Below are 20,099 nucleotides of genomic sequence, written 5' to 3'. Positions count from 1 at the left end.
GGCTGAGGTGGAAAGACTTTTTGAGCCCAAGCATCCAAGACTAGCCTGGGCAACATAGTGAGAACTCTGAACAGACAATCTGAAAAAGCTGGTGGTCTTGAGAACAAGTAGTCAACATACCATACTGATGAATTAAGACAAACATCGTTCTTCAATTATTAACACTTTATTCTAAAAACTTGTTAAATAAAATGAATACCTGTAATACCCATAGATATGCAGATATACAGATATAGATAGATAAATAGATATAGATATAGATATAGATATAGAGAGAGATATATGTATTTTTTTAACAAATGTAGTCTGGAAAGTCTTAATGGTCATAGTTGAATAGACATGAACATTGAAAACCTAAATGTTACTATTGATATAAATTAGAGATAAGATCTATGTGCTTCAGTTAGTAAAAATGTATAATGACTCATTGAACATTTACTATGGGCAAAGTGCCATACTATTTTAAAAAGCTGCAAAATAATATGGAAGTCATTCTTCATGGTAAGAGCTTTAATCCAGTTGAGAGCCAAAAACATCACACGGGAAGAAGCTTAGTAAGAATCACACCTCACACAAATGAAGCTGTATTCAGTTTCCTCTGTGAAGAATATTGCAGACACAATGAGTTACCTTCTCACCTCCTTGGACTGATGACTGTGTCTCCTTCATCTTTTTATCCATGGTTCCTGATACCAGGTGCTGCGAATACTGTGTTATATAAATTGAATCCAATACTAATATTTTTCACAAGTTGAAAAACATTTTTAAAAATGTGGCTGGATATTCTTTAAAGTCTCTTTTGCTAGTTTATTCATTCAACAAACAGCATTTCCTACTAGACACTATGCCTATAACAATTTAAGACCATATAAAGATCAATCATTAATTATATTCCCTAAGTAAGCTTATTTCACACCCTGGAATCCATATCATTAGCGTCTGTGCACTGGAAATAACTATATAAACATAAACTTACTGTTATTATGTGAAAATATTTGGGAATTTTTAAAAATTCTTGTTTACGTTTCTTAAAACATACGTGAAATATGTGCCTAGAGTGATCCTATTAACCACAGGCACACAGAGCACATGAGGCAATCCTATGTTTTGTATCTGTGCACAAATAGCTTTAGGACAGAATTTAAATGTGCCAAAACCCAAAGTTCTTCCAGATGTATGCTTTCACTGATTTCTGGAAAATTGCTTCACAGTACCCTCTCAAAGTACATAGACCACATTATAAAATCCAGAGGCCACTATGCACTTTTACAAAATCCATTGCGTTGACTCATGCTGTCATTTGTCAGTGAAATGATGTTGTAAATATTCTCGCATCTTTCTATGCTGCCTGGCTTAGACTTATTATAGAGTTTTCCAAATTCCTACCCTCATTAATGACTCTTTTTCTAAAACTGGAGAAACGCTCACTTAACCAAATGTTTAAAAATATTATTTTTTCCTCCAGTGAGTTTTAATCTTTTTGAATTAAATGATGTTTATCAGGAAAACCCTTCTTAGTGCATGCCTACTATGAATATTTATCCTTTTTTTTTTTACATCAATGAAAATAGTTTGAACTTCAGCATTCTTTTGTGTTTTATTTTGTGTGTGTGTGTTTTGCTGAAGCCTGATTTGGAGTGTACTTGGGAGAATGTGACTCCTCTAAGTAGAATCCTCACTTTCATGGAGAATCAGGCAAAAGGATGTCACTTTTTCTTCCTCTTCACGGCAGAATCTCAGTATTATTTTTCAATAATGTATAACAAATTAGCACAAACCTAACAACTTAAAACAACACATACTTATTATCTCACAGTATTAGAGGGTCAGGATTTCAGTTGTAACTTAGCTGGGTCCTCTACTCAGGGCACCCAGGGCTACAATCAAGGTATTGGCTGGGCTGTGTTTTCATTTGGAGGTTCAAATGGGTAAGGTCTGCTTTCAGACTCATTCTGTTTGTTGGCAGGAATCATTTTTTTGCAGTTGTAGGACTGATGACTTTGAACTCTTACTGGCTACCAGCTGAAGGCCTCCTTTAAGATCTAAAGGCCACCCATAGTCCCTGCGGTTCATAATGTGGCAATTTGCTTCTTTTAAGCACAGCAGGAGGGTCTCCCTATGCATCTGCTAGCAAGACAGGTGTGTGTGTGTGTGTGTGTGTGTGTGTGTGTGTGTGTAATAATAATGGGATTGATATCCTACCCCCTTTGACATATTTTTGGTCAGATTGCTGGGAGGTCACCTTAGGGTCTGTCTGCCACAATCCCATTAGAACTGAAAAATACTTAGTAACTTAGAGTTAGATATAAGTTATTTTTATCACTTTTCTGGAGTCTAGTTATCTTAAAGAAAGTTTGTAATTCTCTAAACAAATCTATTTTTGTTCCCCTGTTAAAAAAAATAGGAGCCATATAGCAATTCTTGAGCAAGGCCTGGGGAAGCTGCAGGACCCAGAAGGGTGAAGAAGGTTAAGTAGGAGAGAGAACGACTGACCTCAAGCACATTGAAGAGGTCAAAAGTCCAAAAATCTAGATATCACTGGTTGTTGGTTTGTGTTTACCTGTTTTGTGATTTATTTTGCTTTGATTTTTCACAAATATTGGAAACTATATGTGTTTCATCTGTCTTTCCATTCAAAATGTGCTATTATCACCAACTTCAAAGTTCATACAACTACCATGGATATCCTTTAGCACAACACCTAAATTCTCTGAGGAGGTAAGCCTGCTTTTGGCTTCAGAAATTGAACACAGGAATGTAGTTTACCATCTGTCTGAAACTTTTAAAGTAACTTTTTTCCAAGAAAAATGTGGATTATACGCAACAAACAGAATTTTCTGGTCTCAGAACAGGAAAAATAAAGGAACCTTAAGTATTATTTTAAGTACTTTGTTTGCTAGTAGTGTTTGTGGTGAATGAAAAATTGATCCTCAATTGTGTGGGAAACAGAGAAGTGATCTGCATGGCAATGGCCAAGTACAGACATCAGAGACTTCGCAGTTTTGAAACTGATATTTATGAACATCTGCTTTCTCCCCGTAAATTTTAATATGGATTGTATCCTTTGAAACTCACAAAACTCCCAGGTGCTTCTTCAGTCTTTATCTTGGAAAACACACTTTTAAAAGAAAGTCTTCTTTTTTCCACTGAACATATTCAAAATCATTTTTGTCTAAACAATATTCCTAGATATATGGCACCTATTGGAATGCCTGCGATATGGCATTAAAGGTTAGCAACCCAAAATCTTGCAATCACCATGTCAAACCTCCAAAATGTCCACCCCCAGAACACAAGCCATAATAGTCTTAATAGAGGGTGCTGGAAAGTATCCATTTCTAGGCCCAGGGCATGCCTTTTGTTATTACACCAATATTTGTTTAGTGCTTGCTATGTAATAGGCACTTTTAGGTGCCAAGTTTATAGCAGCCAACATAACAGACAAAATATCTGTCCTCATTGTGTTTATGTTCCAGGGAGTGTAAATGTTCTCTTTAAAAATTCCCTTTAACTTTTTGTAATATCCTTTATATAGTTCATAAGTAAAAAAGCTTTGTGCTGGGTCTACAAACCAATGCTAATCCATTAATGATGCTGAACTGGACTCTGGAGGTATTGTGAAAAAAAAAATAGACATGTTTCTGTTCTCAGTGAACTCATAGTTGGACATACTTCTCACCTCTGTCAAAAAATTTAGAACTGAGAATTAGGAGCTTTGGGATGCAATCCGGGTAGCCATTTGATCATTTTCTATTTAGATCCCTTATAAGCAGTGCAAACAGTGCCTACGCCCCTCAGCCTTGACAATTCTAAGAACTGTTCCTATACAGAGAGAAAATAAGAGTGTGTAGGCTAAAGGAAAGGAAACAAAATCACAGCTCAACAGAGCACAAACATGTGAATTGACTGGGTACATGCAAGGCCAACAAGAACATTAAGTCCCTCTTAGGAGGAGGAGCCTTTTAAGAATGCAGTTTCTGGTCATCCTATACCAAAGGATACAAGTCATTTACATAATAGGAAAGCCTCAGGAGGACAGTAGAGCTATTTAATTTGGTTAGGCTAATAGTTTTCCATCCATTTGCAGTCTAACCGAACCTCTCTCCCTGCCTCTTAAAGAGGAACGCATTGGCTTGGTGCCACGGGGCACATAAAACATGTGCAGTCTTCTTGGAGTGTCAATTCTACTCAACCATTTGGAGGAAAAAAGTTAATTAATTTACTGATAAATAATGTAATGCATTATCTTCCATTAAAACCAATTCAGGCCAGGCATGGTGTCTCATGCCTGCAATCCCAACCCTTTGGGAGGCCAAGGAAGGTGGATCACTTGAGTTCAGGAGTTGGAGACCAGCCTGGCTAACATGGCAGCACCCCGTCTCTACTAAAAATACAAAAATTAGCCAGGTGTGGTGGCAGGCACCAGTAAACCCAGCTGCTCGGGAAGCTGACACACGAGAATCACTTGAACCCAGGAGGTGAAGGTTGCAGTGAGCCAATATCACACCACTGCACTCCAACCTGGGCAACAGAGTGAGACTCTATATCAGAAAAAAAAAAAAAAAAGTAAAAATTTAAAAAAAAATCAATGCAGCTTATATTAGGTAATAGAATGCAAAATTTGCATACACTTTTAGGATAAAGCATAAGAACTAAACAGTGCTGGAGCCAAGGTCTGAGGGATTAAGCCCCACCCCCATATTTTCCATCAGCTCCCTGTAAAGCCAACATAATACATATAATATGTATATATGTATGTATGTGTGTGTGTGTATATATATATATATATTTTTTTTTTTTTGAGACAGGGTCTCACTCTGTCACCCAGGCTGGAGTACAGTGGTGCAATCTCGCCTCACTGCAACTCCTGCCTCACAGGCTCAAGTGATCCTGTCACCTCAACCACCTGAGTAGCTGGGACCACAGACATGTACCACCATGCCTGGCCAATGTTTTTGTATTTTTGGTAGAGACAAGGTTTCGCCATGTTGCCCAGGCTGGTCTTGAACTTCTGAGTTCAGGCAATCTGCCTTCCTCCACCTCCCAGAGTGCTGGGATTATAGGCATGAGCCACCACGCCTGTCCAATAATATTTTTTGATGTGGATAATTCTTTCTCAATTTTGTATAAAATGTAAATCCCCCAGCAGCATGTCTTCCAACCACATTGCCACTTGGATATCCCTTCTTTTTAGAAAATCTGGAGCCACTGCTAGATGCAAGAAAATTCTGGGCCATTTCAGGCTCTGACACCTCAAACCCTGACACTCAGCCCTGGGGTCTGTGCTCACTCCCGCTGCATTTATGAATACTCTCATGGAAAAGTTTAGCTGAATGCTTTTTTTAAGGTCGGTCAAGAGAAATTTTTTTCAATGCTGCCTCTTAGTCCTTAGTACTGAGATTGAGCATTGACCATCCTGATCCACATCCCCTTCTCCCAGTCTCGGAATGTTAGGTAGCAGGCAGAGCAGCTTATGTTCTTTGTGCTTGTGTTCCTGACACAGGATCTGGACCAGGTGCAGCTCCATCTGGAAGAAGTGAGGTTCTTTGACGTGTTTGGCTTCAGTGAAACAGCAGGAGCATGGCAATGCTTCATGTGCAACAACCCTGAAAAAGCAACTGGTGAGAGACCCCTACCTGCTGATAAGAACCATTTGTGCCCCGCTTTACAGGGATCTGTCAGCTCCATTGTTCTAGGTGGCTTTCCTCTTACATAAACATCCCCAGTTGTAATAATGCCCAGAGTCGTGTCCCTGCTTTGTGCTGAGAAAGGCATCTCACCAAAGTGGTCGTAGGATAAAAGGAAAACTTTGGGAGGCAGAGAAGCAATCCCTCACCTATATGTGGTTATCAAGGAAGCAGTATCAGTCATTTTGCCCTAAAAGTATTCATTTCATCCAGATGACCCTGAGGGTTAGAGAGAAAAAAGTGTTCTGTCAAGCTGTGTTCCTTGAGGAAATGAGACCACACTAAATGAGTGAATCGCACACAGACCACGTTTTCTCATTTAATCCCTAACACTGTTGCTTGATGATTAAACTGTGTAAAAAGTGAAGCATTAAAATAGTAAGAAATTGTCTGAGAAATAACTTCATAGCTGGTTATTCATTTTCCACTTCCTTTCTGCTGCTCAAGGTATTTGGTCTACTGACCTTGCCTAAAAATAATTGTTAGCAAATACAAGTCATGCCCTATGCTAAACGTATCAGATACCTTATCTCATTTAATCAGTCCTTACAATACTCTTATGAGGAAAATACTGATATTATCTCTGCTTTACTGATGAGGAAACTGAGGCACAGAGAGGTGTGGTAACTGCCCAAGGTCATGAAGATTAATTAACAGCAGCAGAATTTGAATGCAGCCTGACTCTAGAACCCATGCTCTTAACCATTTCACCATTCTGCCTCCGGGTTACACTTGGCTCAATCCAACCAGTGGAAACAGGTTACTAATAAGCCTATGTCCAAAAAGTTATGCTGTCATTGGAAGTGAAATATTTCATCACTAGTGTGCCCTTTGAGAGGAGAGAGCTCTCAGTGCTGACACAGCTCAGAAACTGCATTTTGGACGACAAGAGCAGTGTTAAAAAGACTGTTGAACACAAAGCCACTTTGTAGATGAGCCATCCTCTAGACAGCCATTGATTATACCACCTGTACCTGGTCCTTTAATTTTAGGATTTTATGCATCTTCAAGATTACCCATTGTGGCAAGTCTGTCCTCTTGTTAACTGCCAGGATGTTGAGGCTGAATCAAAAAAGTATGTTTATTTGGCCAGATGGAGATGTGTAGGGCTCTCAGAGAAGTACCAATTAAAATGTATTACCCCACGGAAAAGATGCGGATGGCAGAAGCTGGCAGTTAGGACGCCAGGCTTTGTGAAGCACAGATTGTTGGCTGATTACAGAGTCTGGATTGAGCCAACGCCAGAGTGAACACCCCAATTTTTTAAAAGTTAATTCAAACAAATAAGGAATTGGGGAATTGACTGTCTGCATTATAAAACTTTCCAATTAGACCTTATTTTATATATGAAAAAGGCAGAGCATAAAAGAAACCTTATTTGAGAGCTAGTAAAATAAGGTACTTACCTTAGGTAGCTCTGAGAGGCCCTGAAGAGTTTTCACTCCGAGTAAGCTGAGTTCTTAGTTCAATAAATATTTAATCATATCTGGCCAAGGGAGGCCTCAGAAAAGGGGCTGAAAGTTAAAAACACAAAGTGTTCCTTTAATATATGTTTTCTCAAATTCACTGCCATGCTCTTGAAATGAACGTTCTGCACATTCACTCTTTCTTATTTGTGTTCCTCATAGTTAAATATGGACTGAGAACATATAGCAATAAAAATTCAAACAAGGTCAAATATTTTATAGCACAACATATTGAATCAAAATGTTTGGCCCTGAAAACTTCAGTGGGTTTGGATTTCTTTGCTCATTTCCTTTTGCTACATGAAAGAGGATTTGAGTTTGAGAAAAGTCCTATTTTAAACTGTTTTTCTTTTTCCACCAAAACCCTTGACTCCCTGGATAGTTTATATAGGTTGTTGATTTCATCTTCTTTTTTATATAAGCACTTAAATTATATATTTAATCTAAGTGAAAGGTCTAACATAATACTGTTGCCAAATATATTTCTCATGGAGACGGTATTTGCATTCAAGTTCTGCTTAAATTCAAAGTTTAAAGATGAGACATAGCAACAAATACTTTATTGGTCATGCACAGCTAGCGTATTACTTGCATCCAATTTTTCATTTATGCAATGCATGTTTGTTGCATTAGTTGAGTGTCTTCTACAGGCTGACCCTTGGGATAGAAATATGAATAAGGTACAATGTCTCTGCTCTAAAAGAAATTCATAATCCAGTTAGGGCCAAAAGGTGTATTCAAAAAAAACTAGCATTCTTCTTTTATGTTTTTAGCATGCTATATTTGTTGAGTGAGTGAATGAATGAATGAATAGTATTTTTAAAAGGCAATGTCAAATATTCCTTGAATGTTAAAATGTAATGTTTTAAGATTGTGATTATATGCTAACAATATCAAATTCATCACTATACCATACCCAATGCATTCTGAACCTGGTAAATGGAGATTGGGGCTGTTTCTCCCTAAGAGAAGTCGCCACTTGTAAAGCCTTGATCCACTTACCTGCCTGTCTTAGCACCTAGAATGTACTATGCCCTACTGAGTACTATGTACTGGTCTGGGTTTCATCAACACCCACACAGGGGCCAGATGCCCTATCAGCCTCAGGGAGAAGGGGTCCAAAAGAAGTAGAATTGAAGTCCAGAACAAAAGGCCAAAGAAACTGTGTTTTTTCTATTTTTTAAAAGAATTGACAAATGATACAATAATTGTTTTCAAGTATTCACGTTTCAATATTTTTTAATGCTGTCCAGCATCTCCATAAATGAGGAAGAAAACATGAGACAATTAGAGAATTTCAGTTAGACATTAGGAAAGACATCAAGAAATATATAATACTTCTTAGTAGTGTGTAGACTCAGCCAGAGAAATCCTTCAGAAATTGACAGTATCTCAGCTTACTGACATGGTCAACTCACATACATTCCCATCTTCGAGTAAAAGTCTCATCACCATCCTCCCACCAACTTCACCATCAACACACAGAAATTCACAGGAGTTTAATATCTGGTGATCAATAAAATATTTTTATCCAACAAAGTACAGATAGTCAGAGGAAAGTAAATGCTAAACTAATGTAGAGGCCCTGACATGATGATCATTGTTAGCATTCATCATTCTAATGATATGCTAAGTTTGCATGCATTTTTCCCATTTTCTTACCATCACTGACTTCATTTTACAGATCAGAAAACTGAAACACAGAGAGATTAAGTAATTTTCCCCAGGTCACACAGCTTCTCAGTGATGGAACCAGTATTTTAATCCAGACAGGACAATTCCAGAACCTGATTTTTCAACCTATAGGGAAAATTCAAGTTAAGGACACAAAATATTGGAAATTCCAAGAGCAATCATTCAGTAATGTTATAATATATTATACAGACCCATAGACAAGTTTAATTTTTTAGAAGTGATCTACTTCCTTGATGACTTACTCTACTTAAAGAAGAACAGAGACTTTGGTATGATAATATGTGAGAAATTATTACTTGCAGGAAATGATTACAATAGAATCTATTTCCTATTCTTCCAACTGCTGAATCAGTTTCTGATAATCATTTTATAAAAGTTCAGAGTGGAAGATTAGAAAATCTCTGAAATAACTCAATAATCCTCAGAGACTTGCCTGGTGGTGTTTATTGCAGATCTCGTTATTCCACATGAATGAGAGAATGGAGATTGAGCAAGTAGATTGAACAGAACAGAACTTATTTCTGGAAAACCAAGCTAATCTTCTTTATCAGTTGCCCTTGTGTCTTGGAATTGCACAATGTATGTTGACAGTAAGAGTTAGTCAGCTGGTCTGTCCTGGAACATATCTGGCTTTCTCTTCAGTCACATTTTTTTAAAGTAGGAGGAAGAACTGGGTCATGACTTTCACTCATTTCGCGAGACACATGGGATGCCTTTGTTCTTACACCCTACAAAAAACAACTTAGAGTTTTGGCACTCCTGTCCTCCTTGATAAATCTAAGCAGTCCCATGTGATTAGTCTCTTAGTCACTAGACATTTAGAGTTTGAATGTGATCGTCAGTAGAAGGTCTTCTTGGGTCCAAAAAGAAAATGGAACAATTTTTTCAAACAACTTTCTATCATGATTCATCTTTAGAACTTGATTTCAAATAGTTGTGTTATAAGAACATACTGTCAAGCTGAGTGCAGGGGCACGTGCCTGTCACGTCGCAGCTACTCAGGAGAGAGTGGTGGGAGGATTGCCTCAGGCCAGGAGTTTGAAGCTGTAGTGCACCATGATCAAGCCCGCGAATAGCCAATGCACTCCAGCCTGGCCAACATAGCGTAGACCCTGTCTCTAAATCTAAACTAACTAACTAAATAAATACAAATTTTAAAAAAGAATGTGCTATTTATTGTATTATATTATATTATTAATACATGAGCAAATAGAGATGGTTTCAAAATGCCTTCTCTGTCAGGAGAGTTTTTTCAGACAGCCAAAAGAACTGTTACAGCAGTTGCGTCTGCTTTGAGGGGCACCCTTCATGTGAGCTAGATGATTTTTTCCACTCTAGATGCCAAGGTGAAAATGAACTAAATGACGTCTGAGAGGACCTAGCCCATAAGGCCACCAATAGCCTTGTGAGTCTATGAATATGAAGCTTTTCCATTAAATTTCAATGTCAACTTTCATAGAACTTTAAAAGTAATAAAAGAAAACTCAATTTTGGCCAGGCGCAGTGGCTCATGCCTGTAATCCCAGCACTTGGGGAGGCCGAAGCGGGCAGATCACAAGGTCAGGAAATCGAGACCATCCTGGCCAACATGGTGAAACCCCGTATCTACTAAAAATACAAAAATTAGCTGGACGTGGTGGCATGTGCCTGTAATCCCAGCTATTCTGGAGGCTGAGTCAGGAGAATCACTTGAATCCGGGAGTTAGAAGTTGCAGTGAGCCAAGATCGCGCCACTGCACTCCAGCCTGGTGGCAGAGCGAGACTCATCTCAAAAAAAAAAAAAAAGAAAAGAAAACTCAATTTTGATGTATGTGGTCGCTAGCATTGTAGTATGATGTCTTTTCTCCTATCACATGTGTTAGAGCACTATCCTATGTGCTAAGTGTTGGTAGAGCACCCAAAACAACAGAATGCTTTTTATACAATAACTTCACATTTTCACATTTATATACTGGGACTACTGAGTATATATTGATTGTGTAAAATTGAACCTGAGCTTTTTGTTCAGAGCTACTTTGCAATACTCAATGACAAAATAAAAACACAGTTGCAAACAGATAATTTATTATCCTGAAATCTTCCTTTTCTCCCTTTCCCCATCTTCCATCTTCCTATTTTATACCTCTGTGGCATGAACATTCTTCTCTCCCTCTTAAACCACTCCACACACTCTCATTTCTCTCTCCCTCTTTCTCTTTCTCTGTCTCTCTCGCTCACACACACACACGCACACATATGCACACGCACCTACATACCACCCCTAAGTAGAATTAATTTCTCTCCCTCTGTCCTTTCCATCCTCTGCCCACACTTCTGTATTGAACTTGGCATGTGGCCATCAGTCTTTCCCTCTGGACAGTAAACTACAAGAAGAGCCATAGATTATGCCTCATCTTTGTACGTCTTAACCAGTGCCTGGTACATTATATTGTTTAATAAGTGTTTGGCAAATAGATGAGTGATTGAGCAATTCATTAATCACTTAAGTGACAGAATACCCATGGGAAAAAACTGAATTTGTTTTGAAATGCAACTTGAAAATCTAACTTTTAAAAATCTAACTCTTTCTCAAAATTAAAAACAACTAACTGAACTGAAACCTGGAAATAGCATCTCTTGGAAAATTAGCTTTTCATGAGAAGAAAACATTGCTGTATACAAGGTTTCAACATGTTGTGGAAACTGAATTTTAGTATTATGCTAAAATGTTACAATATAGACACAGGCAAAGAGCTCATAGTAAACATGCTAATAAGTTGTGAATCTTGAAGAGAAACAAGCTAAGATCAGTAACCTAACACCGCTCTGGGATTAACTTCTATTTTTCATCCAGCATCACTTTCCTACTCCTCTGCCTTTCCATATTGGGTCAACAATCTTGTCTTGATATAGAGGAAAAGTGTCAGATAGGCCTTATACTTGCAACAAAGCATCAGTCATTCTGTGATTATCCACTAGCAAATCACTATGTGTTGTAATGTGTCCTTTTCCACATAGAGGGCAAGCTGAGTCAAGCCAATATATAGATGAAGAGAAGCTTTGGAGAGGCAGACTAATATGAGTACATTAGTTTCATCATTATACAAGCATAAGATGACATTGATTTCAAGAGTTTTGTGTAGTTTTTAAAATAAAATATTTGGTATATTTTAAAAGAGCTCTAGCCATCATATTGCAGAGTAATCCTTTTTTTATTGACCTATATAAGTACACTAAGAATGAAATTTGTTTATCAGCCACAAATACACCTAGTTAATAGAAATACCGGTACTATGCTGGTCTTTTTTTTTATTTTTGTGAAACAGAGTCTTGCTCTGTCGCCAGGCTGGAGTATCGTGGCACAGTCTCTGCTCACTGCTACCTCTGCCTCCTGGGTTCAAGCGATTCTCCTGCCTCAGCCTCCAGAGTAGCTGAGACTACAGACATGCACCACCATACCCAGCTAATTTTTGTATTTTTAGTAGAGACAAGGTTTCACCATGTTGGTCAGGATGGTCTCAATCTCTTGACCTCGTGATCCACCCACCTCGGCCTCCCAAAGTGCAGGAATTACAGTTGTGAGCCACCGCACCTGGCTGACATACTGGTCCTTTTTAGTAGCCACAGAGAATAAAGTCATCAAAGGATGGTCATATTTTGCCTTGGATTTCATCCTTCCCACCTTCTCAGAAACTTCCCAGTATAAATTAGATTAACCTTTTTCTCTTCTCTATTCAATTTTCTCCTTCCAACTGAGTCCCCCCATTGGCTTCTAAATATAATTAAGAGGCTTATCCTCCCCTTTCCCTCCATCTACTGCCTTATCTCTCACTTCCCCTTTAAAGGCAAGAGAGTTGTCTATCTCTATCCACTTCCTTGCCTCCTTCCCCTCGTGACTCAACCCTCTCTAACCTTGTTTCTAACTCTATCATCTCTCTCTGTAGTCATTAACAACCTGCAAGTCACCCAAGCACTGCACATGGTTCAGTCTTCATGTTACCTGTCTCATTAATATTCCATTCTGTAAACTAATTCTTCCTTCTTAAAGCATTCTTCTCCTTCAGTTTCTGTGACACAACACTCCTCTAGCTTCCTTCCTACTCTCTGGACAGTCCTTCTTATCCTACCTTTCTTTACCCAGCTAGTCATTGTTGGAGTAACCCTCTTACTACAGTAATCACCTCTATGCAACAACTTCCAGATATATATATATATATATATATATGCGGTCCTGGGCTGGCCTCTCCTCTGAACTCTGGATTTACATTGCCTACCACCTACTTTACTGCTTCTAAGGCACCCCAAAATCAGTTATTTTATTTTGTTTTATTTTTTAAGATAGGGTCTTGCTATGTTGCCCAGACTGCTCTCAAACTCCTGGGCTCAAGCAATCATCCCACCTCAGACTCCAAAGTAGCTGAGATTACAAGCATGCACCACTGTGCACAGTGTCAGTTCATTTAAATTAAAACTCATGTTTGTCTCTTTGCTTCCCCCAAACACTTACTCTTCTTCCAGCATTCCTTAGCTCAGTGAATGCAGCATCACTCAATCTATTGTACCAACCAGAGACCCACTCACTGCCTTCTCCACCACCCCCATCCAATCTATCACCACAATATTGAGGATTTTACTTTCTCAATTGCTCTCAAATCTGTCCGTTTCTCTTCATAGCACTAGTGCAAGCTGCCATCACCCTTTACCTACAATAATGGCCATAGCATCCTCACTGAACTACTCTGAACCCTTCCAATCTCCCTCCCACGATGCAGCCAGAGTGAACTCTTCAAAGCACAAATCTGTTGTGCCACTCCTTGCATGAAATCTTATGTAGCTTCCCATAGCTCTTACTTTAAAGACCAAACTTCATAACACACCCTTCACGGTCTCACATGGAATGGTCTCTCCCAGCTTCTCCTGCTTCATCCTGTCCTATATTCCCTCTGCTCTCTTTGCTTTGCCTAGAAGAACCCTCTTAAATTTTCCCAGACCCGCTGTACTTCCTGCCACAATGCTTTTATATGTGCTTTTTCTTCTACCAAGAATTCCCTTTCTCCCCTCTTCACTTAGTTAAAGTAGAGCTTAGCCTTCTTACTACAAATCAAATTCACAGCTTCAGTATTGGAAGCCTTTTGTAACCCCCCGATGCATACTGAGGCCCTCAAAGCACCTCAAGCTTCTTCTCCATAACATTGGTTACAGCTGTTGTCTTGTTCTTTTATGTTTGACTTTTAGATCAATGTCTCCTTTCTCCAGTAAATAGTAAGTTCTATGAAGTGGACTCTCCTCATTCATCTATCCTCAGCCCCTAGCACACAACAGATGCTCAATAAATATGTACCAATAAATGAATGGCGAAAGTTAGTGTCTTCTCAGAAAATTTTCAGTAATAATTTTTTTCTCAGTCAAGTGATGACAAAAAACAGATAAATGAATTAACAGTGACTTATTTCACAGGAAAAAGGTAGATATTCATATGATGACATTTACAGCATCTCTTTTGTGCCAAATATATTCTTTATATAAGTGGTCTCTTCTTAAATAAGTTCTTTTCAAAAGTACTATAATAAACAGATCATGTTAATAGAATGTGTGATATATTCATATATATGTGTATTAAAGATATACATACACATGGATATGTACACATATATGTGTATATACGTGTGTGTGTTTCATATATAACATACAGCATGTGATGGTGTTTATGTAACTGCTAAAGCTTCCAGTGCAGACATTATAGACATCTATTCATTGTCAAAACATTTGAGGTCAAGTGCTGAACCACGACAGATGGAACTCCCGTTTAAAAATTCCATGAAATGGCTGGGCGCGGTGGCTCACGCCTGTAATCCCAGCACTTTGGGAGGCCGAGGCGGGTGGATCATGAGGTCAGGAGATCGAGACCATCCTGGCTATGAAACCCTGTTTCTACTAAAAATATGAAAAATTAGCCGGGCATGGTGGTGGGCACCTGTAGTCCCAGCTACTTGGGAGGCCGAGGCAGGAGAATGGTGTGAACCAGGGAGGCGGAGTTTGCAGTGAGCCGAGATCGCCCGGCTGCACTCCAGCCTTGGTGACAGAGTGAGACTCCGTCTCAAAAAATAATAATAAAATAAAATAAAAATTAAAAATAAAAAAATAAAAATTCCATGAAAGCAGTGTAACACCTTAAAATGTTCCAGAATACAAGAATTCACAGGCAGGTGGGACAATGGTTACAATGTGCTCGAATGATACAACCCGAACAAGTTGGCCCTCCTTATCACAGAGGGGCACAAGCTTGTCAGATGTATTTTTTCCATCCCCAGGCAAACTCTACAATGTCCAGGCAGTATGGGAAAGTGCTCAGTGTTTAAAACTAAAGTCCTAAGGCCAGATCCCATCAATAATATCTATCCACGCGATCTTATTAATGAGACTCAGTAGGACCAACATGGGATATGTGTGAAACCCTTTCTTATTAAAAGTTAATCCTACAATTAAACAATGATCAGCCAGGCACAGTGGCTCACACCTGTAATCCCAGCATTTTGGGAGGCCCAGGTGGGTGGATGGCTTGATCCCAGGAGTTGGAGATCAGCCTGAGCAACATGACGTAACCCCGTCTCTACAAAAAATACAAAAATTAGCCTGTGGTGGCACATGCCTGTAGTCCCAGCTACTTGCAGGGCTGAGACAAGAGAATCATTTGAATCTGGGAGCCAGATGTTGCAGTGAGCTGAGATCATGCCACTGCATTCCCACCTGGGTGACAGAGTAAGATCCTGTCTCAAAAAAAAAAAAAAAAAAAAAATTGTCTTCTTCATTGCCACTCTCCTGATCTTTTCCTATTGGTCTCTATCAGTCATGGCACAGCAGTCCTGGGCAAATCTTCTTTGATAAGTTTCTCGTAAAGACACGTACTGCTCAGAACTGCTAAACAGGTTACCATGTTGGAAAGTGCCCTTAGAATTTTTGTTTCACTATTAACACAATAAATAGCAAAATTCCACAAACACTAATTCTGAATATTTTTTCTGTAACCCTATTGATTGAAACCAAGAACATGAATCTAAACTTATACTGCCATTCTTGTCTTTAATTTTATCAAAAGTTCATCATTTTCTCCCTACGATTGGTTTTGCAGTTTTACTCTTTCGTATATCATATAACCTATTACTGTCATCTACCATAAAGATACTAATTATTTCCTATAAGTTTTTGAGCAACCTAAGAATCACCTGTGGACCTTGTTTAACATGTAAGGCTTCTCACCCTATCCCAAAATTTTGATTCAGTGGGTTTAGGGTGGTTCCTGGAAATGTGCATTTTAACAAGCCGGCAGATAATTCTGATATAGGTGGTTCTTACAACACAGTTCAGGAAACATAGCCGTAAACACTTACAACACCGTGTTTCTGAAGCTTTTTTGCATCAGTACATCAGTAATTGGTCAGGGAAGCATATGTTTTGATGAGTATGAAATTACTTAGAAAGGAAGCCATTCAGTCACACGTGGCAGTGCCCTCAAAGGGCTGCTGTCAAACTTAGTTTGTCTGTCCAATTTTGGTCCCCACAGTATTGTGTAGGATGTTACAAAATCAGTGAGGATCATGCCTCCTGGTTTATTCACTGCCAGTAGAGAAATATTGCACTCTCAAACGCTGCCTGGAGATTCATAAGAAACATGTCATTTGTTGTGATGCTTAGCAATTTCAAAAACCGCAGACACTCAGTCTACTAAATGTGGCTCCTACGACCCCTTCATTTAATGCTTCTAGCCCTCTTTATGCATATCCTCCGGAATTATAGTTTGCTTTTTTAGAACTGACACACACACCAAAGAAAAAAAATCAGTAAAACCATGGAAGAAGATTGAAGTAAATTTGAAACTTCAAATACATACAAAGAAATTCCCCGTAGACTGTATGGGAGTCATAATTCCCAGAAGCAGTGTTTTCAAGGAAGATAAAATGACATACTATATTTTTTCTCAGTTCTTACTTAAAAACTAAGAATTTGGGGTTAATTTATATGTCAATATCTATATATCTATATATTGATGTTTATATATGTCAATCATTAAATATATATATATATTTTTTTTTGAAACGGAGTCTCGCTATGTCACCAGGCTGATGTGCAGTGGCATGATTTTGGCTCACTGCAAGGTTCAAGCAATTTTCCTGCCTCAGCCTCCCGAGTAGCTGGGACTACAGGCGCACACCACCACGCCCCGCTAATTTTTTGTATTTTAGCAGAGACAGAATTTCGCTGTGTTACCCAGGCTGGTCTTGAACTCCTGAGCTCAGGCAATGCGCCCACCTCAGCCTTCCAAAGTGCTGCGATTACAGGTGTGAACCACCGTGCCCGGCCTGGGGTTTATTATTTTTTCTTCCAGAATATGTTTTCTTTTGAAGGCATTTATCTTTAACAATCAGAAAAGAGTATCTAGAAATTCAAATATCACAAATTAAACTCATGACGGTCTCAAATATGAGTTATTTATGCACAATGCAATACTTTCAAGACAAAAGTGGCATAAGCCAAAAAGCACATAGTATGAGTAATTTTTGAGTCTGGATGAAAGTCAGTGTGCCATATGAACAGTAGTTATGTGGAGGTTATTGTCTATCGTCATTCCTTCAAGACTGTCACAAGAACAAGCAGAAACAAGCAGAAAGTCTGGGAAGAAAAGGAAGCAACCACAGATAACAGGAAATTCACCCAATGCACCTCAATCTATTATTGGTTTGGCTTGTAAATGGCAGTTTCAATGAATACATAGATGAGTTACTCAAAAACAGAAGAGGGCCAGGTGCAGTGGCTCATGCTTATAATCCCAACACTTTGGGAGGCAGAAATGGGAGGCTCACTTGAGGTCAAAAGTTCAAGACAAGCCTTGGCAGCATGGTAAGACCCCATCTCTACAAAAAAATTTTAAAATTATCCAGGTGTGATGGTGTGCACCTGTAGTCCTAGCCACTTGGGAGGCTGAGACAGAAGAATAGCTTGATCCCAGGAGTTCAAGGTTCCAGTAAACTATGATCAAGCCACCGTATTCCAGCCTGAGCAACAAAGGAGACCCTGTCTTTAAAATACACACACACACAGAGAGAGAGAGAGAGAGAGAGAGAGAGAGTTTGCCTTCCATTTGAGACACTTCGAATTGCCTTTCATACCTCCATTTTTATTAAAGGTCCAAGTTCAAAGACTGCAGGAGTCCCTCTCTTACTCTGAATTCTCTTAGTGTTCCTCACACTTTTATATAGGCCCTGAGGACATGGTATTTCTAAAACCACCTGTTCATCACAATAAAAGGATTATTATAATTTACATTGATCCATGATGTCAATCATGATGACAGTAGCTACTATTTATTGATCCGTTATTGTGACCAGGTCTCAGCTAAGCAAGACCACTGTCAACTGTTGTGGCACTTTTATGTGCCTTCATTTATGGTGCATGTAATCCTCTCGGGGATGCATGGCTTGAGTAGAAAACCCCCACAGCCATTTGTGTTGTGTTAAGTATAACTCTAGGGAGTAGGAAAGGGAAGCTCAGTGACATCAAATAGCTTGTCCTGGATCAGTCAGCTGGTAAGTGGCAGATTATGGACTTCCACTGAGGTCTGCCTCCAAAGACAATGCTCTTACTGTATAAACCATAGGCCTACACTAGACAAAGTCATTGGTACAGTCTCATGTGATCTATTATAATAAAGAGTAAACATGGCGTTCAGCACCCTGATTGAATAAATTATAATTGGTTAAAGACATTCAGAATTGCAACAAATCTTAAAACAAGATAGAGAGTGAATTATTGAACTCTTGTGCTCTTGAAATAAAAGAGGTCTGTGACTACACAAGATTTTTTTCATTATGTCACATTACAAAGTATTACATTCCACTCTGCGTGGTGCCCAAGGCTCTTTAGGATTGGTCTCTCTGATTCTCACACTTCATCTCTTGCCTCTTCTCTCCCACCCTGCTCCCTCGCAGAATTAGTTACGGTTCCCAGAATACATTTTATACCTCCCTTCCTCAGCTTTGGTCCTTTGCTATGAACTTTTTTTCTTTTTTATTTCTTTTTTTGACTCAATGATCTTCCTCCCTTTGTCTTCATAGCTGCAACTTGTCCCTGAGAATTCAGCCCATACAGCATCTACTCTAGGAAACTTTTCTGCTTTTATGCCCCAGTTTAGAATAAGTGTCTCTCAGTGTGTTCCAGTTAGACCCTGTGCACGGATCTAGCCTGGTACTTATCCCACTCTGTACTCACTTGCTTACTGCATTTCTCTGCATCTCAATGATTGAGACTGTCATATTTGTGTTTATATCCCCTTTACCTGGCATGTGCCTAGTGTGTGGTAACCATAAAGGCATTTTGAATAGAAGAATGGGAGAATCAATGAATGGCAAAGGGTGTTAATGAAAAGTGGAACTCAGTCTTCCATGACAAGAATAACATGAATGTTAAATTCTCTTATTAACTGAGAAGAAACCACTGGAGGCATCTCATTCATTTCTATTCAATTCCACCACCAGGACATAAAAGGATTTTTCTCTATTCTTTGGACCCTTTAGGAGTTTTCCCCCTTTAACGCCTTTCTACCCTTCCTCCATAACAAGGCAATCACCACCATGTCTGTAGTACAAACTACCTGCACTCTGGCAAGTTGTAGGCATAAATACTTTGGTCTAGTCAAAACAAAAGCAGATCTGTCAAGAGGAAAGGTCATGGCAAGTGTTTTGGGATGCTTGAGGCATTTTGCTTGTTGTCTTTCTAAAGGGCCAAAGAATGACAACATCTGCTTATTATGAGAGTGTTTTGAGAAAACTAGCAAAAGTTTTAGCAGAAAAACACCCGGGGCTGGGCATAGGGGCTCATGCCTGTAATCCTAGTACTTTGGGAAGCTGAGATGGGCAGATTGCTTGAGCTCAGGAGTTTGAGGACCATGGGCAACATGGCCAAACCCCATTTCTACAAAAATAAAAAATTTAAAAACCAGCCAGATGTGGTGACACGTGCCTGTGGTCTCAACTACTAGGGAGTCCAAGGTGAGAAAATTGCTTGAGCCCAGGAGGTGGAGGCTGCAGTGAGCCATGATTGTGTCACTGCACTCCAGCTTGGGTGACAGAGTGAGACCCTGAGATAAAAAGAAGGGGAGAAAGAAAGAGAGAGAGAGAGAAGGAAAGAAAAGGAAGGAAGGAAGGAAGGAAGGAAGGAAGGAAGGAAGGAAGGAAGGAAGGAAGGAAAGAAGGAAGGAAGGAAGGAAGGAAGAAAGAAA

The 20,099-nt window shown here is 39.2% G+C and overlaps 1 protein-coding gene across 1 annotated transcript in view; it reads left to right on the top strand.

Annotated features, from left to right (window-relative positions):
- LOC105535548 (ventricular zone-expressed PH domain-containing protein homolog 1) overlaps positions 1-20,099 on the top strand; it is a 151,141-nt gene that overhangs the window by 117,841 nt on the left and 13,201 nt on the right. The window contains exon 8 of the mRNA XM_011974662.1: positions 5,504-5,621. Coding sequence (XP_011830052.1) covers positions 5,504-5,621 — 118 coding nt within the window. The remainder of the gene's footprint in view (positions 1-5,503; positions 5,622-20,099) is intronic.

Source organism: Mandrillus leucophaeus, unplaced genomic scaffold (genome assembly GCF_000951045.1).
Source record: "Mandrillus leucophaeus isolate KB7577 unplaced genomic scaffold, Mleu.le_1.0 Scaffold1477, whole genome shotgun sequence".
NCBI classification, from domain to species: Eukaryota; Metazoa; Chordata; class Mammalia; order Primates; family Cercopithecidae; genus Mandrillus; species Mandrillus leucophaeus.
The sequence above is the reverse complement of the archived record's forward strand: the minus strand, read 5'-3'. Positions and strand labels throughout refer to the sequence as shown.